Source organism: Tachypleus tridentatus, chromosome 7 (assembly GCF_004210375.1).
Source record: "Tachypleus tridentatus isolate NWPU-2018 chromosome 7, ASM421037v1, whole genome shotgun sequence".
Taxonomy (NCBI): domain Eukaryota; kingdom Metazoa; phylum Arthropoda; class Merostomata; order Xiphosura; family Limulidae; genus Tachypleus; species Tachypleus tridentatus.
The window spans coordinates 126,405,767-126,432,896 of record NC_134831.1 but is presented as its reverse complement, the minus strand read 5'-3'; the positions used below and the strand labels follow the sequence as shown (position 1 = coordinate 126,432,896).

The 27,130-nt window shown below is 33.1% G+C and overlaps 1 protein-coding gene across 1 annotated transcript in view; it reads right to left on the bottom strand.

Moving 5' to 3' along the window:
- LOC143256547 (myotubularin-related protein 13-like) overlaps nt 1-24,583 on the bottom strand; it is a 112,446-nt gene extending 87,863 nt beyond the window's left edge. Inside the window, 1 exon segment of the mRNA XM_076513904.1 lies at nt 24,414-24,583. Coding sequence (XP_076370019.1) covers nt 24,414-24,468 — 55 coding nt within the window. The 5' untranslated portion in view covers nt 24,469-24,583.
- Nucleotides 24,584-27,130: the final 2,547 nt, after the last annotated feature.

Sequence of the window (27,130 nt, the reverse complement as noted above, 5' to 3'; positions counted from 1 at the left end):
AATCTCACTGATGAGTTAACACAATACGATATGACAAGACTGGCATTTAGATGGGTGACAAACTGAAGACACAGAACACTAGACCAAAAGGTTGGCTAACAAAAATAAATTAGAATGATAAGTTAAGTGGCAGACACATACTTCAACTGCAACAGACTAAGAAACAAACAAATATATAACAGACTATCTAACAGAAATACAACTAGACTGATATGACCAACAAATACACAAGTGGAACACAACTTGTTTGTAGATATACAACTGTACTGGCAAGTTGATCACAGTTTTAAAAGTGAATTAAATGGTTGACAACAGTTATATAAATGGGCTCACAATTGGCTATAGTTATAAAGTAGGTTAACAAGTTGACTGTAGTTAGACAAGTGGAATAACAGGTTGGTTACAGTTACACAAGTGAAATCACACACTGGCTACAGTTATACAAATGGACTGAAAATTTGGTTAATAGACACATAAATGGGCTGACAGGCTAACAAATATGCTAATATTTTGTGCATTGGATATATAGTTAGACTGACAGGTTGATTAACATACATACATTACATTGTATGACCATAGTTGGGCAACGTAACAAATATAACTGATTAATTATGAGAAGCACTGATGTTTATCAGTGTCCTGTAATATAATCAATTTATTAAAATTATAGTTCAATCAATCTGATCATTACTGTTTATGAATATTCTGGGAATCAACAAACAAATTGAAATTACAATTAAACTATTTTTCACAAAAATAACCAACTAATCAAAATTAGCACTTTCAATAACCAATGTTTTTTATTATAACAACATACAATTAATCAAAATTTTTATCAAACTGATTATTGCTGAAATAATCAATGACTGAAAGTTGTGGTTTCAATTTAATATTTGTAATTATTCCAGCTAACCAAGTAGTAAAAATATTGCTGTTATGTTTCCTAACTGTTAAGCATACAGCTACATCATGAATTAAGGATATTTGTTATAGTCACTAATTATTATATTCTCACTCATAGTAATGAAACCATCTGGCAGAACCTGCCATCGTTTTCTTTTCTTTTAATTACCACAGTCTGTACTAATTACTTAATTGAATGTAATCATTTTCAAAAATACAACTAGTTATCCATCTCTGCATATAACAACCATAACTGAACACTAATATGTCTATCGAACAACATCAGAAATTGGTTTTGACAAACCATTTGAGAAGTAGAGATATATAAACTTAATGACAATAAAAGAAAAAAACAAATATAGTTTGGAAGATATAATCAGGCATACAAATAACTGTCTGAGAACATTTACATGTAACCATCTATACTGCAGAATTACCAGAAATAATTGATGGACTGACAAGTAGATAACTAAATTAATAGTTAGACTCAATGTCTCAAAGATTGTTGGACAGAAAAACTTGCACATACACTATGTGACAATACTGTATACATAATAAATGGATGGATGAAGGAATGATCACACAGAAGAATTAACAAAATTTATAATGCAAGTTAAGGAGAACATATGAATATACATACTAACAGTTGATCAGAAAGGAACATGTAAACACAGTAACTGGCCCAGTGTTCAGAAGTGACATATGATAATTAACAAAGACTGAAACTACATTCATAGACAAACAGGACTAAAAAAGCAACAAGAGGATTCACAAATATTTGTGATGTAAGAAAAACATGTACGTTCAAAAGGTCTTGATAGAAATGAGTAAAATCCCTATAACTGATGTGCTTTCAAAATGGGGACCTTTCTTCTTCAAGGGCAAATTGGTTACAGTTGCACAAGTAGACTGACAGGTTGACTAGTTACAGAAGTGGACTGAGAAGTCGGCTACAGTTACAGAAGTGGACTAACAGGTTGGCTAGAGTTTTCCCCCTGAAGAAGAAAGGTCCACCTTTCAAAAGTGCTCAGGTTGTAGGGTTTTTAATGATTGATGTCAGATATTTATACTTTAAATACCAATAATTGAAGTAGTACAAATAACCTACCAACATAAACCTTGAGTTTCATATATTCATATAAATGATTACCAGTTCAGTCTATGTAGAGCACTGGCTGCAGTGAAACATGGTCATTCAATCTCCACTAAGATGCTTGTATTTAATTCAACTGAGTTTCGGAAGACAAGTTTGTTTGGAATAAAAAGAATAAACACTGTTCTTCAAAATAAAATCTTTAAAACAAATCTGTACAAGCTTTTTCCTTTCATTAATGTTTATGTTCAATGAGATGATGCAGCCATTCCCATGTGAATCCACTTTTCAAATAGCCAACTTATACCAAACATTCTCTCTTACCACAAACTAAGTCATGACTACACTTGTCAAGGTTATTCAAGTCATCTTAGATATGTATTAATTATTTTTATCTCAAATATTTATGTACCCAAATCAAACTAGTAACACACAGCAGGCACTCCCAAATCCAGTTATCACAAAACTCATTATCTGTCACAAGCTGTAATTTATTCGTGTAGTCTCAGAGAAGGAAGCTTGTCAGAAGCTGTAATTTATTCGTGTAGTCTCAGAGAAGGAAGCTTGTCAGAAACATTCAAGATTTCAGCAATAAAAAAAAAAATTCTCCTGCAGTTCATCCAAAACATTAAATTATTAGTTCCTACATGTACATACACAAGTCATCATTAAAAAATGTTAAATATAGTATTACGGAAAACAAAGACATCATAATGGCTTTACTGGCAAAATCATGGTCATCATAAATGAAAAACTTGTAAAACAGACAACAGGTTTTGTTTTCCTCAGTTCTGTAATTATGAAATTTCCTCAAAGTTGATATATATAAAAGTTTATCATAACATGAGTTTTAAAAAAAAGATGTATATTTTGTGCATGATTCTCATTAAAAAAATGTTTTTAATAACTTCTGCAAGACAATCAAAAATACATCAGGCAGTACTAGCTAAAATTTATATTATAGTACCATTACACACACACACACATGAGAAACAGAGATTCTGATATACTTGGGTGTATTCAGCAACTCCTAAAAATTCCACATACTTGCTTACAAAAATTAACTATGAGAAACAATAATTAATTTAAAACTTCTTTATTATTCAATAAATGTAGTTTACAGTTTCTGGTCGTTAAGTCATTTCAATTTCCTCGGATACAGATACGTTTTCTGACTCGAACATTCTTTTTCTTACACATACAAATTTTTGAAGAAATGATTTCCCACTATTTTGACCTTAATAAACAATGTATTTGTAATTTCATAAAACAGACAAAATGCCTACTTAAAAAGCTCATGAACTATCACAGTCTTAAGTAATACAATATAATAAGTTATGTCATATATTAACCAGTGTTTGCTAACAACCAGGAATAATAAAACAAGTAATGTAGACAAAGAAGATAATGGGGTTGGTGAAAATGACCCATGTGTAATAAACTTTGAAAATACTATCTTTATAATACTGTAGGGTCAGAATGACCAACAAATTATTACAACAGTTAGAGAAAGGGAGAACTGCAATAATACATCCACTCTGCTTAACATTTGAAAAATGGTTGAGGTCAGAGTACTGAAAATACGAGGTAGAGAGCAGCACTAGATGAGTTGGAATAATAACTTGAAAACTGGCTTGCTTATTCTGACCCCACCCAACAAGCTGAGAGTTGAATTGTATTTTTAAAAGAGAAAGTAAGGTTCATTGGTGTTTTTCTTCTTTATTCAATGAAAATGTCTTAGCTTCTCTTTAAAACTTCTTATATGAAAAAGAAAAATGTTGTAATCAGTTATCTATTAGTTTTGAAACTAGTAAGCTTTGACAAGTTTGAAGAGAAATATTCTTTATTCGTAATGGCACAAAATTATAAATTCACATTATCTGTTGCTTGAAAGAGACGGTTAATTCTTTGAATATATGTTTATCAAGTTTCAGTGCTTTTATAAATATTATTAGCATTTATATGTATACTAATGAAACTTAAAGGATACTTTGAAATAGCAATATAACACAAACAAATGTTATACCTCATTATATTAGTTTCATAAACATGGATAAATGCAGTTTCCATTGCTTACATATTCCACTATACTTGTAGTAATTTTACTTTTCATGATACATTTCCTTGCACTTGGTTCCAACCCAAGACTTATAACACACCTGACTGGTGCCCCGCCAACCAACTGAGATAAAGAGAGAGCCCCCTGGAGCTTTCTAATAGGGCATTTTTTTTAACAATTCAAATTGCTATATTCTTCCACTGCCACAAACAAGGGCAGTTCTCAGGCCTCATTTGAAGTTGTGAAACTGACCCACTTTGGGAGTCAAAGTGGTGGTTTTATTTTTTCATGATATATTTTCCTGTCTCAGAATTGGGCTCGAGACCTGATGCACACTTGACGAATTCTTTAGCAACTTGATTAAATTAACAACCGACCTAAAGGGTTAGCCCTCAATTTCTTACTAAAAACGCACTTTTTTACAACTACTATACACTAAAGAATGGTTAAGGAAACACTAAGTTTTGCATTAACCGTGTAAAGTTACGAATACTGGTTTTTATATTTATTATAACCATGAAACTTCAAGCTAATAAATATATGAAAAGGAACTCTCCACGACTAACAATACTTAACATCACTTTTTATCCGCTATTTCAAGCCGTCAGCAAATGTGGAATGTCAGTCGCTTCGAAACTTCTATTTATCTCAATACAGATTAAAGGATGTAAGCGTTTTAAAACGAAAGTCGAAACCTTTATTCACGACAGTTTTGATTATTAATAATTTCTGATCAAGAGTACGCTAACTATACAAATCGAACGTGAAAAGCAACCTGTATCTTAATGTACAAATCCAATGCTATATTACATTCAGTCATAAACTGTCAGTTGGGTAATTATCGCTTTCAACAATAATTTCGTCCGTAAATTTTCATAAAGTCGCTGTTCCAAGTCGTTTCTAAGAAAAACACCATTATTTTAAAGTTTTGTGAAAAATTGGATTAAATCGATAATGAATATTTTCTTCAGTTTTATAATGAACGTTCCTAACCAGAAAAACTGTAAAAGCATCTCATTAATTAGCTTTTACAACGGATGTGTATTGGTAATTGCCTAAACATTCAGTGCTGTATAATTATTCAAACGTATTAATTGACAGAGGTATCACCATGCGCTGGCACAAGGGGTTTGATTATGTTTGATAGTGCCCCAAATCCCCAAATGGTGTTTTGAAAAATCACAAAAAGAAATCATAATTGATATCGCACTGAAACGCTTAACTTTCCCGCGCATATGGGCCCGATCCCCGAATCTTTTAAACATCTATCGACGCTTCTGTCAACGAAATAAAAATATGTAGCTCTTACTTTTGGTCACATATAAAGAATAATTCTGATAAAATATTAAATGAACTAACATGTATCCATAGTGCTACTACCAGTTTTAATGAACAACCATACGCCGTGTTGTCGGCGACATATTATCAAAAAAACGTAAACTTTTCGCCACCTGCTGTTTTGTTTGCTGGGTTACAACTAAACAGGTTTTATTTTCACTTTCAGTTTACGTAAAAACAAAGTCAAGACACACTCGTCATGTCTGTCTCTTTATACAGAGTGGCCCATCAGTCCCTATCCATCCATATGTTATTATGTTATATTCAATTACGCATGTATTATAATTTTTTTCTTTTTTTGGGAGAGAAAATTGTTTGAAACTGGAAATATTAAGGAAGATCAGGAAGACTAGTTAAACGTAGAGTCATGTGTTAATGTGGAAGAGTCAATAATAAACTGGATACACAAGATATATGGATGGGTAAGGACTTACGGGCTACCCTGTATGTTCACGTGACTTTCAAGTGTTCAAAAGCCTTACTATTCAAGAATGGGCACTTAACTGTATCAGGTTTCGAAAAATGTAAACTAATAATTCAAAGACGCTTTTTTATATTTTACCCTAAAGGCACTTTCTCTAATTTAAAATCAAATTATATCCTATTAAAACTTAAATATCATGCAATATTAATCTTCAGATTGCTATTTGATAACTCATTTTCTTAACAGCTTTATGTTTCTCTGTTTCTGCCAAACACAATTGTTACGTATGATAAAAATTCTCTTGATTAAATATAACTAATTGTTTACAGAATAATTTAAAATACAACTTTTTACACTTTTATTTGTTAATTATTTTAAAGCCAAACGTTCATTAATGAAGAATTTGTTTTATATCTTGAAAGAGTTCCTTTATGATCTTAAATAGAGCTTACAATTAAAAATGATTATACAAGTACGATTGTAAATAGGTTTTCTAAGCCTTAAAAACTTATGCCATCCAAATTGTAAAAAAAAACCAAAAACCATCAGTTTGTTTAACTATTTAATAAACATTTTTGTTTCGTTTTTCGTTTTGTTGCGTTTTTTTGCGAATATTTTGATGAAACACCTGCACCGGTAAGAGATGACGTCATACATACTCCTTCGCACCTGTTTAATTACTTAAAAGCTAACTATAGATATGACATGAAATTTGATGACGAGAAACCCATTTCAATGAATAATAAATCTTAAGGCAAGTTGAACGGATACTGGAAAAAAACAAAACAGTATTACAAGTTTAACACAGTAACAGATATTCAACGTTCCGACAAGGTTTTATCTTCATCGAGGTCATTACGTTAAAAACTTGTAATAAGATTTTTTTCGTTACCCATCCACACCGTCTTCAAACTTCATAAATATTAAATTTTTTCTCATTTTTTTTATAAAGTCGAAAACTACTGTACAAAAAATTACATCATCGTATGTGAGAAACACGTGAAGAAACAAGTATGTGTTTGACTCATGTGTGCTCTGACTGTACAAACAAATTTCTCGTGTCTGTTTCTAGCGCATCTACATGGGTGAAGAATATTCAATTCTCATGTAGAAACTACATGTTTATCGTTTCGTAAGTTATTGGGCATACTGTGTAAAGATGAAGCCTAAAAAAAAAAACTTATATATGAGGCTCAAGCGCATCTTGCAACATGTGCAGTTTAACTCGAGCATCGACCCCAATAGACACCGAAAACTTCAGCAGACGTACCTCCCCCCCCTTTCAAAATTTCATTTCAGCAACCGCATGTCGGCCTCGGGATGTATCAACAAATAGACGTTTATGAACTTTATACTAATTCATTGATACTATAAGTTGAAAATCAGTATTAAAAAAAAAGTTGTTTCCCGGAATTCTTTAATAAACTTTAAAACTCGAACTTGGTTGACTGATTATTTTTGATAAAATACAATCGTCATCAGTGATGATACGTAATTAATTTATATATATATACGCTACCATACACGTGCCTATACTTTTTTCAGTATCTCACAGCTACAAAATTTCTAAGAATCAACTGTATCACGCAGTCGATGTGTTTTTATTGAAAAATTCAAATATAAATCGTTTATCGAGTTTAGTTGTTAATTTAAACAACAAAAATTCTGGACAGTAATACAGGGTGGGTGTCTTAAACACAAAGTGTCTAAGTGAGGTACGTGAAAGTAGCCTTTATTTAAGCCTAAATCTTACAGAAATTTCAGAACCTCGTTGGTTGTTCGACCCCTACTCCTTACTGTGCCCCTTCTTAACAGTTATCACAAACTTTAAAAACAAAGCATATTAATTTCTTAAGACTATAATGAGGGTGGATCTAAGCCTTTTAGTTTCCGCCTCAGTATGAATCATCTATTCAAAATGCAAATATCGTATGGGCAAGTTATTCGTTACACTGTTATATTTCGTAACATAATTCGTTATGTACTGATTTTAAAACGTGTATGGGTAGGAACAACGCTATCACACCATCAAAATTGCGCCAATACGTGTAAATAACATTCAAATACCATCAAAATGCATTATTTTACGTGAAAGTTACAATTTTCCAAGGGGGTATGTTTCCTCGTATGGCTTCATCACTCATCTCCTGTTCCCTCCAAAAATAGCACCCCTTTATATATTTTTTACTACGCTACTCAATTATGCAGGGAAGTTAGAGACGCATAATCAAATCAGGGCTAAATAATACACTCGGTGAATGTATAGTTTCAGTATGATTCTCTTATGTCTTGAATTTTTGGGCGAAAACAAAAACTGATTTATTTAAACATGCATTACGAAACAATGTATAATTTCCTAATTATACCTGTCATAGAGCACACTGAACGAGCTCAAAGAATATTTTGATTTTTCTTTTTCAACATTGTGGCTATAAAGAAGTAATCCTTTCTTTCCTTTAGCTTCTGGAATAATTATGAACGACATACGAGATCAGTTTGACCCTTTAAAATTTATGTTCTTAAGACTATAAACCATTCTTCATGCTAAACTAATGGAACCACGCAACACTTGTTCGTAAGGCATATAAAACAGTTCTTTACAGTTAACATGAAACTTAGAATGATAAACTATTACAAATGACAGCGTTATGTGCAAACTTGTTTTCAAAGGGGCAGTATAAGAAAAAATATAAAATGGTGCATTTATTAAAATATAAACAACTTAATGTACGACCACTGTGACAATGGGGCACATACTTACGTTTTTAAATATCTTTGTGACAATAAAACTTCATAATCTAAAATATTTTGTGTGTCAGTTCACCAAACGTTTACTTTAATAACAAAATCCCACTTCCTAATTTTTATATACCTTTATGATTTTTATATCACTTAAGTAATGAAATTAGGTGCATTAATGCAAAGCACTGGCTGTACAAAATAAAAAAATATTCTGTATACTGGTATATTAAGTTAGCTAAAGAAAACAAAATTGGTATTCATAAAAATTAAACACACTAGTAAACCACACTGGCTACAGAAAAAATAACACTCATGTAACTTATGAACACTAGCAGTTAGCACTAACAAAAAATGTTTCAAATTTCGTGCAAAGCTACTCGAGGGCTATCAATGCAACAAAAAATGTCTCTTCATGAAAAGTACAAGTATTAATATATATATGGACCCTCAGATTCACAATCTGATTGCTAACCCTTAGACCATTCCTGGTTATAACAAAGGAAAAATTACTATTCATGAAAATTAATTCATATAAACTTCTATGCTTTAAAATTTCTGTATATCATACTTGTACCATTGTAATGGTTAGCTATTGTTAACATTAGTCCTTTACATTTGTGAATGGATACGTTAAAGTTCTGGAAATGAGTATTAAAAGTCAAGTAATTAGCAGTTAAGAGAAGTTAAAAATTATTCTTTGTGATCTATGGATACTAAAGTTGCAGAGTAATACAATTAATGTCAAATAAAGCTATTAAATATATAACTACAAAATGTGTGGTTTAAAATCAGGCTCTAGATTCTCATATTAAAAGGCTGAGTTTCAAAGCGTGAGGGTTTTATTAATCTTTGTTCATTCAATCTCATTCACAACAGTATGAAAATGTTTTACTTTACATTACACAGTAAAAAAACTGAAGAGTTAATTAGTGATCAATGGACTTTACTACTGCTCTTATAAAAACAGTTTTATATACTTTTCAATAATATACTAATTTTAGCTTTTCTTTTTATAACAAGACTACATTTTAATCACTTGGATGCAAAACGTAATTTCCCTCTATACTGTAATAAAACTGATGAAATACGAAGTGAAGCTTCATTTCTTTATATTCTACAAAGTGGAGAAACATAAATAATAAGTATCTGTAAGTTCAAGATTTAATGATAGAAGAACTGTTCTAGTTTGTCTGCCAAAAAGGATTGGACAGATTTTTAATACAGTCAGTATTTCATCAAATCTGATCTTTCATATATAGCAAGCATCACACAAAACCCATATAGAAGCTTCTTACCTTGTTACATTTAAATACCACAAACACACACATGTACACAAAGACCACATACTAAACACTCAACTTCTATATTTCCTTCACACACTGTAATTTTCCATACAAATAGAAATCATTATCACAGCTCAATACATTTATTAATTTGAATGTTTCATTATCTACCTGGGGATGTTAATAACAGGAAATAAATATATGACAAGTTGAACAAAGGAAACTGTTTCCACCAGAGGTGGAATGGAAACAGGAAATTGTGTACACAATGAAAATAATCAGGAATCCAATATTCTGAATACACATGTATGTAGAGTTTATGAAATCTAAGCATCAGTAAGTTATCCTAATCATAAAATAGTTGGATTTGCTACTAATTTACGGAAATGATTCTATAGGTCTGTTATATAAAACATTTTACACCTTTCAGTTACATCTGTATTTATCAGCACCAAAGGAAGAAAGTCCTGCTTTTAATGTTAAAACTCCTATTTACACTTAAGCATTGCTTTTGTCATATAAGTTTTCTCCCTCTTGTTTTCAGTTTGTGTCATAACAGTCTTTGACCTTGCATACTTTATGCTGCTTTCATTTTAATATGTAAAAATTTTACAGTAAGCAAGATGGTCAACAATGGTAATAATCTTACAGTTAACAGCAATGACAGCCTCTGGAATCTGAAACATATTATTTTAATTTTACTCAGAACACAGAAATAATCGAAGGAGACATTTGTGTGTTAAAACAGTAATGTATCATACATGTGTATGGTTTTTTAATGGACACATTGATTCCATGGATTTTTAACTATAAATTTTAATATAAAAAATATACTGTAATAAATATTTATAAATCTCCATACTTTTACAGTTTAGAACAATGAAAGTTGTAATAAATAACCCTTATTGCCTTTAATTAACTATTGGTCAAACAAAGTACCAGCTAATAAATTTACATGAAATGGTGCTCTGGGCAAAAGTCCATACCAAGATAAAAAAAAAAACAACTTTATATTCATAATATCTTATAAATCTAAAAGGAACTCACACATGAGACAAGCTTTTATATGAAAGAAAACTTAAAACAAGAAAACCAAAGGAACAGGGCTGGCAAGAATGAAAAAACAAACTCACGTCACCTAAAACACATCTTGTTAGTTTCATCAGTTAGTTGAAAAGTAAAACCTACTGTTATCAAACATGTAACAAAATTTTAATGGAAAAAACCAATTAATTCTTAATGTAGATAGTTTAAAGCTCTTTCCTTTTTCCAGGTGGAACACCTGACACAGGTAGGTGAATTTGTATGGTAACACATGTACATACGTTTCTCACTTTTATATTCAACAGTTCACTGTTTTAATGATTCCTATTTCTTGGATGGGCAATACAAAAATAATGATTCGCCAATACTTGTAGTTCATATGTCATTTTTTGACAAAACAAGAATAATTACTATATAGCAGAAACAGCTTGAGAAAAACTTGTAAATGTTTAGGAAACCTTAATTACCAATTTGGTAAACTTTCTATTTTTATCTAGCAAAACATGTTTTAATAATAATATTTAATTGATCAAACATTAAATATACTACCTGTGGTATGCAATGTCATTTACAAAACTGATATTTTAGTAAAAATGCAAACACATGTGATATGTATAATTAAACAAGTACATGTACACAGTTAAAGCAACTGTTACCAACCAACATACTTGCTCAATAATAGAAATTGTGAACACTATCGTGTATCAAAATCCTTACAAAAGGCAAAAGCAAGTGGAAATTTCTTGGATTCAGTTTTAGCAAATTCTCAAAGATCTCTAACATTTACCAAGAAGGAAATTGTATATACAGTACAAATTATATTGTAGCTTTACACAGTGTACAAAAACATAATCAATTACATAAATATTAGTGATTAGTAAAATGCCTTGTTAGGTTTGTCAAAACACCTGAAATGTAACAAAATGATCAAATTTTAAGATATACACATTTTATGAAAGATACTTATTTAAAGAAACATTTGTTTTCACGATGCCAGTTAAAGTCACATATAGAAAAAATGAAAGTGCTCTGATGACAGAGGTAATTATTACCTATTCTATTCAAATGTTTGTTAACTTTATAAAACAGTACAATATTTTACACATTAAGTGAAACACTCGTAAATTATGTCATGATTCAGAAAATCTTAAGTTTATTATAAAACAATTCCTATAAGACTAATTAAATTGTTTGTGCATTTTATAAATGCTAACAATGTCAAAGACATAAAAACATTTTGCTGCTGTGAATATTCCTCCCCCACACTGCTGATTATTTACCAATATTACAAATATTAAATATATAATACGTTTTTGTTATTAATGTCTGATTAATTTTAAATGTTCTTATACAAAATAACCAAACCTTAAAAGATTCTATCAAGGAACTTATCACAATTAAAAATATATTTTTTGTCTTCTTGAGCATTATTTATGAAATATTTGAATATTTACAAAAAAAAAATCACAGCTTTGTATAGTTACTCATTTGTAGAGGCTGTATTGTAATAAACATTTGCACAGCCTCAACAAGCCTTCTAGATTTTGTAATGTTTAGATGCACTGTTTCTGTCCTGTAAAATTCTGTAAAAATAAATTTATAATAAAAGATATTATTTAGTTTACTAACCACTTCAAGAAGTTTCCACTTTTAATCATTTATTGTTATTTTGGTAAACTTTGTTTCATCTAACTTCAAAAGAAAAAAAAAGTCAGTTTCTTTAAGATATAAATAAATATGTTATATTTAATCCATACTTAAAACTGTTGGTAGTTGGTGAGACTCCATTACTACAGAATTGAGGAAAAACAGAAACAGTTGTATGTTTCACAATAAGACTGAACCTGACAATGAATTTACCAGTGAAACCATGGTCGCTAATAAATGAAGTTTCATGAAATGTATAACAATTTTTTCCTCAATTCTGAGATAAGTAATATTATCTAATAAAGTAAAATACTGACATAACCTGATATTTTCAATGTAGATGAAACTGCCAAGTCTATTTAATAAATCAAGAACAGTAACCTGTACAAGTGTTGATCAAATGAACATTTTTGCAGGCTTTTGAGGCCACTTTACCTTGCTTTTGAATTTTATAAACACAACCCTAAGATATAATACAAATTAAAAAATCCATTTCAATACAGCTGTTGTAGGTAAAGATGAATCATTTGTTACATGTAGAAATAATTATCTTTGTTTAAAAATCTGAATATTTTGTGCTAACTAAACTCCTAATTAAATCTACAGACAAACCAAATGTTAACTATATGTCACCGGCTGCTAGAATAATTTAAAACCATAATGATCGGAAACACAAAGTTCAAAAAGTTGATTCAGTCATAACTTTGATTAATCGACTATTTTATGTGGCACTAAGTGATGTAATTACTCCTTACAGGTAATAGATTATATAAATTAAATTACCCAGTTAATCAGTCCATCAATCTAGCTAAATGTTGTCCAAATTGTCAGCGTATTTCTTCCTTCAATCCCTGTTGCACACCCACCATGGAAATGAGTTAAAATTTAGAGTCCAAAATAACATTTTGGTACATTCTCAATTCCCCCTCTTAAACTTCGGTAAAGTGTTCACCGCCACTATTGCCAACAAAAACTCATTCCCTAAGACACTCACCCTATTTAAAAAATAAGAATTATCTTAACTGGAATCTCACCTGTTTCTTTCATGTCTTAATACATCATACCACACACTAAAAAAAAATACAAAATATGGATTTATTCTATCTATCCCTTAGAATAATCTTAAAAATTTCAATAAGATTCACCTCTTAACCTTATTTTCTCAGAAATAATTATGATGTCTTCACCAGTTCTTATCAAATAGCCCTTCCATACTTGAAATCAATGTAGTAGCCCTCTCGAGCCCTTCCCAATAAGTTAGTCTTTTCTTAGAAAAGTAGACTAAAACTCCACACGGAACGACTACTGAGGCATAACTAGCAGTATGTGCACAGAAATAATTACTTCTTTTGACTTGTAATCTATAAATACCCCATAGCATACATTATCCATATTATTAATAAATATTCATTACAATTATGACTTCAGCTAATAGGGGTGGACCATTAACTCAATTACTCAATATAATAAATTTCCAATAGCATCAGTTACCTCAGTAAGTTACATAATATCATAATAATTATGATTAAATTGATTAATGTGAAGAAAATAATAAACTATTCAAATTTACATTTTCCGTAAGGCTTACTACAACTGTATAAATAATCAAAACAGTATCATTATGATTTTTTATTGTATTAACTAAAGTTTCCCTCACCAATGAACAAGCCCATCATCATAATGGTTCCTCCTTTAATTAAAAGTCCTGAGTTCAATCCCCATTGCCACAAAACATAGTCCCCTTTCAGCAATGAGAACATATTTGTTTTTGTTTTTTAATTAGAGCAATGTTACTATGCACAAAACATAGTCCCCTTTCAGCAATGAGAACATATTTGTTTTTGGTTTTTAATTAGAGCAATGTTACTATGCACATATTACCAACTATTAGGCTACTCTTTTACCATCATATAGTGGGATTAAACAGAACATTACATGACCCTAAAAGCTAAAAGAGCAAAAACGTTTGGTATCACTGGATATCAAATCCACAACCCTCAAATCCTGAGGCAACAACCAGTCCATACTGGTCCTGGAGCATTATAACATAGCAGTTAATTCTATTCACTGATAAAAAGTTGACCAAGAATTATTAGTGTGTGCTACCAGCCAGTTTCAGTTCAGTATTAGAGAAGTGATAATGAATTCTTTTCATTGATAAGAGTTACCCAAGTGTCATCAGTGTGTGCTACCAGCCAGTTTCAGTTCAGTGTTACAAAAGTGACAGTCAATTATATTCTTGGATATTTGGTTGGTTTGGCAGTTTATGATACAAAGTAACTAAGTTATCTATGCCAAACATCTGGTAAAAAGTTAAAATTAAAATTATTAAAATTCATAAAAAGGAATCAAAGTAAAACAAAACAAAGTTTAATTTTTAAATTAAAAACTTAAATAACATTAAATACAATTTTTATATCTAGTTTACAGCAGTGAGAAAAAACTACAGAAATAAAAGTTTTAAAGGGCTTTCTGTAGCCTAGTTTTAACTATGATAACTCACCAGGATGACAAATGGGTAAGTTCAAACATTAGCATTAGTCACCTGAAGTTGGCCTTTCCAATCTTGGTTTCAAGTTATTTAACATCACGGCCATTTTCAGAAAGTAAAGTAATACAAGTTTTAAAAGACTTTCTGTAGCATAATTTTAATTATTATAACTTTCCAAGATGACTAATGGATAAGTTCAAACATCGGTGTTAGTCACCTGAAGTTAGCCTTTCCAGTCCTGGTTATTTGACATTACGGCCATTTTCTAATTTCATATTGAACTAGTTGTATTTCAATTCTTAAAAAGGAATCATATTAAAAGAAAGAAATAATATATTAATCAAAAACTTAAATAGTGTTAAAAATGTCAATAGTCTTTAAAAAAGCTAAAAACATTTGTAAGGTGAACAGTGTCACCATCACCAATGACACTGGCCAACGTGATAGATAAACCTTGGGACAAAACATGTCTAAAGTGGTGCTGTCACTAAGATTCGTAACAATAGCAAGACAGTAAAATGTGGCTTATTGTGACCTGAGTGTTACACAGACAACACATTGGTGCATCAGTCCCAGATAAAAGAAAACGAGTTAAAACACTGTGACCAATATGTAGTCGAGTTAGACAACTTCCTCTTTCCAATCCTTACAGATGCAAGATGGCCAAAATCCAATAGAGGGTTTGGAAAAGCTCGTTTTTACGTTGCTCACTCCAAGTCCACTGCCAATTGGCACGGAGCCTAGCCTTGAATACAGGACCTTGTGCCATGTATGGAACAGACATGGCAGTGATAGTGTCAAAGTAGACTGATTTAGCTGCAGTGTCAGCAAGCTTGTTCCTGCAAATACCAATATGGCCTGGTATCCAGAAAATCTGAATAGAAATAGATCTTAAAGAGAAATGGGCCAGTCAGTTATGAATATCAGTGAGAACAGAATGAAAACTGATGTAAAGCAATTCCAGGGCTAGTAGAGAACTAAGCAGGTCAGTTTAAATAATGAAAGGTCATTTTTGGGGATTGTAATAAGCCATGGTGGAATGGGCTGACCAGTGGATGCAGCAATGTTACCTAAGGGCAGACCCAATTTATCCAACTGCACCTGGATATGAAGGCCAAAAGAAACAATGGCAGATAGTCTGTTCTGAAAAAGTATGGCCCACCAAAGAAGGAAAACACAACCCCAGGTGGAATGCTGTGGTAAGGATCAAAGTTTCGAAACATACAGTAAAGACGGTTGCAAACGACAAAAGTGTAGAGGAGGTTCATGAGACTCTGTGTACAAGTTCTAGACTGGAGAAGTGTGAAAAGCCCTGGTGCAGAGTTGAAGTCCCTGATGATGAATGGGGTCCACCATCTTCAAAGCCAAGGTCCTGGCATTGCCATAGACCAGTAACCCATAGTCTAGTTTTGATCAAATAAGAGCAAGATATATCTTTAGCGTAGAATATCGATCTTTTCCCCAAGTGGTAGAAGAGAGGACATGGAGGATGTTTCCTGCTCTTGTACACTTGACTCATAGCTGCTTGGTGTGTGGTATAAAGGTCACCTTACAGTCAAAGATAAGCCCCAAGAACTTTGTCTCAGGGACCACAGGTAGCACAACTTTACTGACACAGAGTTCAGGATTGGGGTGAATACCCTATTGGTGGCAAAAGTGCATGAAACTGGTTTTAGAGAGAGAAAAGTTTAAACCAGTTGCTGTGGTCCACTTCAGTAAAAGATTGAGGGCAGTCTGTAGCTGCCACTCAATATACCTCATGTTCAATCACTGGCATGAGATGTGAAAGTCGTCAACAAAGAGCCCATTTGTAACAGTAAGAGGGAGTTGTTCAGTGATGGCATAAATCTTTATACTGAAAAAGTGATACTCAAAACACAGCTCTGAGGGAAAGTGTCAAACACACACAAACTTGGAATTGCCTGTCCATGAAAAAAAATTTTAATAAAAATGGGCAAATGATCATGTAAACCACACAAGTGGAGATCTCGCAAAATGCCATACCTCCATATAGTATCATAAGCCTTTCAAGGTCAAAGAATATTGATACAAGATGTTGTTGTTTGAGAAAGACTTCTCCAATTGATATTTCAAGTCGAACCAGGTGGTCCATGGTGGAGTGCTGTCATCAGAACCCACACGGAATGGGTGAGAGGAGATTGTTTAATTTGAGGAACCAAACAAGACTAGCATTAACCATCCTCTCAAAGGTCTTAAGAGACAGCTCATCAAAGAACTGGATGGTAGTTTGAAGGAATCTTGGGACCCTTCCCAAGCTTAGAGAAAGGTAGGACAATAGCCCAGTGCCAAGCATCAGGAGAAATATTCTCCTGCCAGATCCAATTTAAAACAATTGGAAGAATATCAACAGAAGCAGGAGATAGATGGCACAGCATCTCGTAGTGTATATCATCAGGTCTGACCAATGTACTGCCAGACTGATAAAGGGACAGTTTGAGTAAAGGGAAGAATACAGTTACAGAGATAATCAGCTCAAAAGAAAAGATGTGATCACTCTTCCCGAGTCTTGATGGCTGAAAAGGTGGAAGATGAAGCTGAAATGCAAGATACCCGGTAAAAGCTTTCTGGCAATGCTCCAGGTATCAGCTACTTCCTGGCCATCAGAGAACAAGATTGATAGGGGAAAAAAATTATATTGACCATTGACCTTTCAAATTTTGTCGCATATGACTTTGGAACTGGTGGCAGAATAGATGCTGGTTGTGAACTTAATCTAAGATTCCTTCTGGCTTTGACATCTTACCTGCGGAGCATGTGCAGATGCCTGCTGGAAAGCGATGCTGTTCAAAAGTGTGGGATATCTATGAAAAGTATCCCATGCCTGTTTTTAAACCTTTCATGCCATGTGGCAGACAGCATTCCACCATGAATGAGGATATTGTGGAAAAAAGTTGAGGTTTTAGGAATATATTGAGCAGCTGCTTGTATAATACAGTCAGTCACTGCTGCCACTCAGTCATCTGTTGATGGCTTACAGATGATGGCAGGATCACTTCTGCAAGAGCAGTGAAAGAGGGCCAGTTCGCTTGATCCAGCTTCCATTGGAACATGCAGGTAGGGTGGTATCAACCATGGCCAGTCTCTCTCAAAATTATAGGAAAATGAACACTGCCTCATGGGTCTTTGTCAACCCACCATGAAAAGTGAGAGAATAGTGAAGGGGAGCAAAATGAGAGATTAATAACAGTAAATAACTGACTAGGTGCAGGAAAATAAATACAAGAACCTCTACTGTTAAGAAAAAGATTGTGATCTGAGAGCATATGCTCTACAGAGCAACCACTCCCATCAATATTTGTACCTCTCCAAGGGGGATTATGTTCATTAAAGTCCCCCAGGATTAAAAAGGGAGATACTAACTGTTCGACAAGAGTATCAAGGTCTAATTGATCATAGGTCTCTTCAGGAGATAGGTAGAGAGAACAAACAGTGAAGGTTCGACTCAAGGAAACATGGATGGCTACAGCCTCCAAAGGTGAGTTGAGTGGCAAAGATAGGGTAAGCACATGCTGATCAATAAACAGTGCCACCCCTCCATGCACTTGTCCATCACACAACCTGTCATTTCTGTACAAAGAAAACTGCCAAAAGGTTATTGTATCATCAGGTTTCAAAAATGTTTCCTGTAAGGAAAGACATACAGGATGGTAGGAAGCAATCAGTGCTCTGATGTCACCCAGATCAGAATGTAAACCTCGACAGTTCCATTGTATCAAAGTGGCCATTTTTTATTTATGTGTAGGCAAATTAGGTGGACAGCCCTTATGTTTTCAACCATGGTTTTTTTCTTTATTCAAGAGATGTCTGTGGACCTCCATGGATCCTGCCCTGGGTCGACTGGGCAGGTCTTTGTTGTTGAAAGTGAATTCCAGCAACTGAGGACATGAACGAATGATCGAATTGCATTTTGGGGTAGGAGAAGATGTACCTGAGGAAATGCCAATACCCAGAACCATAGAAAGTGGATCTTGAGGTTTGCTGGAATGAATATTAGGGACAGAGATGGGTGTTCACATTAATTCATCAACTTTTTAAACATAGAGGTCAAAAGGCTTTTCATATGTATTAAGAATTATTCTTTTAGAGACAAGAAGAAATCTGTCTGTACTCCCATAGCAGTAGTGGAATGAAGTGCAGCAGCATATGTCCAAGATGAAGTGATGGACAGTAACTTTCTAGTCTCAGTGTAAGTAATGTTTTGAGTTATTTACAAATGCAGCACCTCTTTTTCTTCCAACTACTTACGGCAAGAACAAAAGTAGGATGGGTGAGAGCCATTGAAATTAATAACAATGAGGGCATGTTTCACACTCATAGGTATCATGGTCCTCGTCACTGCAATAAGCACATGTCAAGGAACCACAGCATGACGTCTTCAAGTGAATATACTGCTGACATTGGATACATTGAGAGAGTATGGAATATATGGGCATACCTTGCAATTAAGATAACCTGCCTTGATGGTGGCAGATAGACACAGTGATGTAAATCTTAAAATGAGAACACTGGTTAGCATCATAATTCCATTTTTGCAAGTGGAGATGTGCCCCACTGCAAAAACTCCTTGGGTGGAGAAACCAGTGAGAATCTCTGAGTTGGGGATGTTCTTCAAATCCCTCTCAATAGTAACTCCTCATGAAGAATTCAAAGTAGCATGAGATGTAATTGCAATGGATATATCCCCAATTGTCTTTGGATTTAAGGGGAGTTCATTGTGTTTAGATGTGGATTTTTCCACCAATATGTAACCTGAGCAAAGCTTTGTGACTGACTTTCGAGATTCAGCAAGTCCCTCTAGTCACTTCTGAACAAAAAAGGGAGACATTTGCCCTGAAGGTTTGTCTGAAAGAGAATGTAATACAAGAAAATGAGAAAATCTTGAAGATACTGAGCAGCAATCTTCAAGACATGGTCATTTACCTATGGACTGTTTTTTCACTATTTTATTTAAGTTTTTTTTGGGAAATCCATAATAAAGAAAGAATGTTTTGGTGCCCACTGACCCCACCCACCATCCTACAAGAGGATGCACAACAATGCCAAACAAGGAAGATGCAGCAATGCCAAGAACAGAGAAGAATGATAGAGTTACCCAAGAATCATCAGTGTGTGCTGCTAGCCAGCTTCAGTTCAGTATTAGAGAAGTGATAGTGAATTCTATTCATAGATGAAAAGTTACCCAAGAGTTAGCAGTGCATACCATCAGCCAGTTGCAGTTTAGCATTATGGAACAGCAGCAGTGAAGTCCTAGTAGCTTTTCCATAACTCAAACAAATTTCAGAAACTAAAACCACTCAACACAATAACTAGTGCTACTTCCACTGGCATGACATGTACAACACTAAACACTTGTACACAAATGTGACAGTGGGATACATAAGTAGCTACCAATATTTGTTGTTCATGTTTCCCATTTTCTACACTAAGTTATAGTGTAGCTTTAACTTAATATGTTACTTCCTTATTACAAGGGTTAAAACTTAATACAAGGTACCCACTTCTTAGAAAACAAAGTCTGAGATGGATTAACTTGGTAAGAAAAAATGTTGTTATAAATGTACAATGTTTCAACAAAATCTTATGTCAAAATGTCATACACTTAGAATAAAGTTTTTTTCATTACACAGTTAAGCTATCTCAAAGCTTTTATCCATTAGGGCATAAATGGAACAAGCATTATTTAAAGTAAAATGGCTTTTGGCTTTAATAAAAGAAAATGTCTTGTAAACTTAATGTTCCACTTATTTCCTTAAAGGAAATGTTGATTGTACTGTGCTTGTCAAAAATTATGAAACATAGAATAATAAGTCTTGAAATATGTAATACTTTAAACTGTTAACCTATTCACATTAACTGGACTCTTCTTTAATTTCAATGAAAACTAGCAAGATAAAAACACTGTAAAGAATAAATAAGTTTGATTATACAAGATGATTGGAAGTTCACTAATATTACTCTTCAAGAAAGGAAATAAAAAATTGTCATTATAACTAACTATACACGTGTTATATTTACACCAGTTGTTGAAAATCTGATAAAACATACTTTGTAAAGTCACTTACTAAATACCATGTTTTTTGTACAATAATCAACATGGTTTCACTTGGTGGAAAAATTTGTCCTATCAATCTATTGATATTTTATGAAGAGATTACTACATACAATAGATTTATTTGTTTGTTTTTTCAGAAGGTATCTAACAAGTTGCCAATAAAAGGGGTTGTTAAATATATATATGGAGTATAAATCTGCTCATTAGATAACAAAATCACTGGATGTATATATGTAAAAATGGCTTATTTGGGTTAAGAAAATTTTCTCAACCCAAACGAGCCATTTTCACACACTTATTTTTCTCTACAAGTGGGTTTCTTGTCATCGCTGATTGAAATCACTGGATGACCAAATTCAGAAGGTTGTTATAAATAGAGTTCAGTCAAACTGGATTAATGTTGCAAGTGGTGTACCTCAGGGTTCAGTCTTAAAACCTTCAAACTTTTTTATTTGCATCAATAAGATAGATGAAGGAATGGTTAGTAAATCAGTTAAAACCTTGGGCACTTCTGACTGTAAGAAAAATGCTGTTGTTTCACAAAAGGATTAAGATCCTTTGACAAGTTGGACGAATAAATGATAAATGGCTTTTAATTATAATAAATGTAAGTTAACATATGCAGGTTATCACAATTTAAATTATGTGTATACTTTTCAGAAGAATAACCTTAACAAAGTTATGTAAAAAAAAGAATTTGATGTTCTAGTTGATAAGTATCTCAGATCATTCAAGAAGTTTGCTGTTAAACCACCCGAGCCGTTGCTTGTGGTAAGACAAGTAGGTTGTATCTAGAGAAATAATGAGTACAAACCTAAAGTGGTTATAAATTCACTGTGTAGGTCACCTGTTCGACCACATTTAGAATACTGGGTTCCTGATCTTAAAATGGATAATAATTTGTTGTACAGGTTTAAGAGAAAGATGACTAGGATGATACTTGGGACAGATTGATTGTCATACAAGCATATGTTATGAAATTCATCAACATAAGGCATTTCTATATGGATAATTGAAACTTCTTTTTGAATTGGCTTAAAAATTAATTCTGCATAGAAAGAATTAATCACTTGATTTATTACCTCCACAACATTCAAAGGCAACCCATTCCAAAAAACAACCATGTTTTTAGAAAAATACAACTGTATTAGCTAAAGATGTGTCCCATATTCCTACTATTCTTGCCATTAAGTATAAAAAATTATAATGCATCAGTACTATCAATTCCCTTTACAATGTTGAAGTCCTCAACTAGAGCCCCATAACTCTTCTTTTTCTAAAATAAAACAATTTCAGAGATCTTAATCTTTTCATATATGACAACCCCTCCATCCCAGGCACTGCTCCCCCTGTCCAACAATTCACTGTCCTTCCTAAGGCAAGGAATCCAAGACATAACACAATGTTATGTTTAATAAGCACTATGTTACTTCAAGTTGATAAGTAGTGATAAAAAAAAGCCACAATTATTTATGGCAGCTCATTCTCAGAAGATTGTGACCACTAATCAGCTTTGTTAAAACATGAAAACATATATACAAGTATGCACTAAAAGGCTATATAAACTGTATAAAAGTAATATACCTAACATAAAAACAACATTGTGACAAGTCACACTCAAGAATTCACAAATAACTATGATTTTTATTTGCAGCTTTATCAGTCATTTTATACTGTTGAATAGTTATTATCTCAATAACTATTCATTTAAACATCAAAGTGAGTGTGGTCTAGGAGATTTGACTTTTGGTTCCCTTTTTATAATAATGTTTACAAATCTTCAAATTCCATTGAAGACTGATAAATGTCTGGGGACAACAGAATTTAATGAAGAAACTATTAAATGTATTTTCCATAATTTCCTCAGCAACTTTATAATGATCTCACCATAGAGATAAAAACAATATCTTTCCTCTACTGTAGAAAGATGCAACAAATGTTTAAAATCCAATAAAACATTGTTTAACATTTACAGATCAATAGCACACACTATACGTCTTCTTATGTGTACAAATTTCACTTTATCTTAGTTGTTGTTTTAACTTTCATTTACACAGTTTCTTTTTAAATGTCATAATCATAGAAACAGAATCATGCTCCAATTTGAAGAAAAAAGCATAAAGAAAGAAACTAAAACTGACTGAATTCTCATCACCAGGGGTAGAGTTCTCAGGGTACACATTTTTTAATGTGGTGCTGGTACTTATTTGAGTTGCTTTGTAGTTTTTTATGTTTAATTTTTTTTCTCTTTCAAAAACAGGTCCACTTCACCCAGCCAATTACCTCTACTTTTTTTCTGAGAATTTCTCCCCTGCTCATAGCAGTGTTTAAGTTAATTTTTTGAAGACTTCTTTCTCACATCATCAAATACTAAATGGTCTGCCTTACCTTTGCATTCCAAAGATTTTAGAAAAAAGATTAAGGTCTAAGTATATGCTATGTTTTAAAGTTGAATCATAAGACTACACTATAGTGGATACACTAATAGAACATACAATTTATTTGTGCTTCTACTGGTTTACAGCCACAGCCAAATTAATTCTGATGGATTTGAGAATCAAAATCTTATGGGAAATGTATATGTATATTTAGTTTCTCATTTAAACAGTGATCCAGTGTCAAACTGGAACTTTTTACACCATGTAATGGTATGTTCTTTTGATTTACATGTTACATTTAAATACTAAATATATGTTTGACAAAAACAAGAAATAAGCAAGATGCTTCCTTACATACTTTTATACTTTGTGAATAAAATAAAAGATGAACGCTGTTTTTCAATTGGAGATGTTATTGTATTTTAATGAGATTCCCTTTGACAGCAAAAGCCACGTTTTAAGTTAAATTACAGTTATTCTACCTAGTCACTGCTTTAATAAAAGATCAGTGGTATAGGAAAGAGTTGCAAAACTAGAGATACTTGGCTAGACATGTATATAATATAGGAATATACAGTTGCTATACAAGTCAAATATGTATAAGTGGGGACGTTGTCACCCGCAGTTCCGACGCCCCTGAAGATGATGCCATTTTGATAGTAATACACCGTCATTAGCCGTGTTACGCGATACTTTTGTGTTAATATATTGTAAATAAATTAACAACTTAAATATTTTTACTAAACCTACACTCCCCTAAATTTGGAATCCTGGGCTTCAAGCTCCTGTGTTAACCCGTCGCTGCCTGCAGTAAAGTACAAACTTATAATAGTTCTGTTAAACTGACACTAATAGTACGAGTAGTAAGTAAATACCTCTGACAGTTCTGCGACCGATAAAAATAAATTACTAAATCTAAGTGTAAATTTCATACTTACTTGCTTTGTCGTGATCGAAACCAACTATAACAAAATAGTCGGCCAGACGTGACATGCTTCTGACTACACAAATGTGATTTTTTTAGTGGTATTCAATTTACGTAACATTTTACTCTCCATTTGATCTATCCACCATGAAACCTACTGCAGCCAGAGGCAGTAACACATTTTCATCGACACTAGAGGTCACTATCATAAAATGAGAGAAAAAGAGGATCCAAAGAGCGAGAACCTTGCCGTATTTAGTTTAACACATAAAAATATTTGTTACAAGTTTCATAGGTTGCATAAGGTGAGAGTTAAAGACGGTGCGTAGTAGTCAGAAAATGTAACTTTATCCCAATAATATAATAAAATCAACTTGAAAGTGTTACAGTTAAAAGAAAATAATTTGAGATTAAAAATGTTATTAATATAAATTTGGTTTCATATTTCACGTTTTAAAAATAAGCGAACAATATTTTATGTAAAAAAAAATCCAAAACATATCTAACAGCCATACGCCGCCTAGTGATTAACTCCAGGGTTTCACGTCTAAGATTTGAGCCACGAAATGTCTCTGAGTGTGCTTTGCACTTTCGTCTTTCGAAGCGACATTATAACCATGACAGTCAAATCAACTTTTCGGTTTTGAACTGCCGTGCAAGTAACAAGTGATGTAAACTGATAGCTTTTCATGTGATCAGAAGCCTTAAATTAGGGCGTCTGTTGTATAAAGTAATTGTGTGGTGATATATTTGTTCACAATATTTATATTTTATTATAATTATTTGCCATTTCAAGCTCTGCTGATGAGCCTTTAATAGGCAAAACTGCAGTTTACAGCAAAGAATACGGCCAATCAAAGAACACATTAGGTCTTTATCTCACAGATTCTTCTTTCAATTTTACCTTTGGTGAGCTAAAAAAGAAATCTGTAACACATATATGCACGTGCGTGTGCGTGTAATCATTAAATACAAGTTTGTTTGTTTTTTCTGCAATCGTGAACAAATGCTCGTACTTCATCTCAATTTACGAGGACTCAACCCCCAAGACTCCACAAGAAGGGCAAGCCCAGACGTTCTGTGTAGATGCTAATTATTTTATTACGATACCTGCTTTTCACGTACAGAAACTGAAGTTTGACTTTGCCGCACCTTAAGGCCGTTGTTAAGGAGTCAGTAAAGTCTCGCTATTTGGTCAGACAAGAGTAGTCCAAGAGCTGCTATTATCTAGCTACCTTTTTCTACTTCATCAGTTCATATCTGGGGATTGAAGGGAGCGTAGATACTCTTGAGTAGCTTAGCGCGAAAACCGGAAACAAATTTGTTTAATTACAGCATGTTTATAATTCCTTTGGACACATTTTAACATGATTGTGGAAAGTCTCAATTTGCTATGCGTTTAGTAATTCACGAATTGTACATAGCAGCGTCAGAAAAAAAAGAATTCAACGCAATAACATTTAGTTATTCACATACCCTTCATGGCCAGGTGGTTAAGGCATTCGACTCGTAATTTGAGTGCCGTGGGTTCGAATCCCCGTCGCACCAAAACATGCTCGTCCTTTCAGCCGTGGTGGCGTTATAATGTGACGGTCAATCCCACTATTTGTTGGTGAAAGAGTAGTCCAAGAGTTGGCGGTGGTTGGTGATGATTAACTGCTTTCCCTTTAGCCTTACGCTGCTAAATTAAGGACGGCTAGCGCAGATAGCCTTCGTGTGGCTTTGCGCGAGATTAAAAAACAAGCAAACAATCTTCTAAATGTAATTCAGGAAGACGCGTTTAAAATTTTATATTCTATTCTTTTCAATATGAAATTGAGCAGCAGCAGCAAGATTTCGGTAAAAATACACATGCGGTGCGCGTGCTGTGAAGTGATTGGTTGTTCAGTGCAATACACGCACAGTATGTATGATTTTAAAAATATACCTGCCCGTGTAGCTTGTTAAACTTGTAAATAAGTTTTTGTAAAAGATACTAAACTATTTTATTCAGTGGAAAAAGTGCAATTAGCGTTTACATTTTTAGTATGTCACAAAACATTCCTAGTTATTGCCTCAAAAGAACTGTTACCTCCTCTGATACAGATTTTAATAACTGTTTGTTTGTTTTTGTCATTTTAAGTCAGATCCTATAGTTAAAACATTAGAACGCACATTATTCAGGCTTAGCGATTGTGGATAAAATCGAGTTGGAAAGTTTTTTGTTAACAGTTATAGATGGATTATTGTGTGCTACACCCCAGTGACACAGCGACATATCTGCTCACTCCATCCTCTAGAAACCAGTGGTGGGCAGGGCACAGATAGCCCATTGTACTCCCCAATTTAACATACACTCATAATTCACAATACGCAGACGACATTGTTATCTGGAGTACCTCCAGAAACCCAGTAATGGCCGTGTCTCGCGTTCAAGAATCACTTAACAACGTCTCGAACTGGAGTAACAATTGGGGAGTAGTTTTAAATCCAACCAAAACTCACCTTTAACAGGAAACTAAACAGACAGAGAAAAACTCTGGAAAAAGTAAAATTATCACTCGGAAATAACTTGGGCAAACATATCACCTTCCTTGGTATCACTTTCGACACAAGACTGACATGGAAAAAACATTAACAGCATACACTCATCAATTAGAAAACGCATTTCACAATTAATGACTCTAACCAGCAAACACTCAAAATACTCACCAAAAACCATTATTCAAATATATAAGGCTTACATTCGTC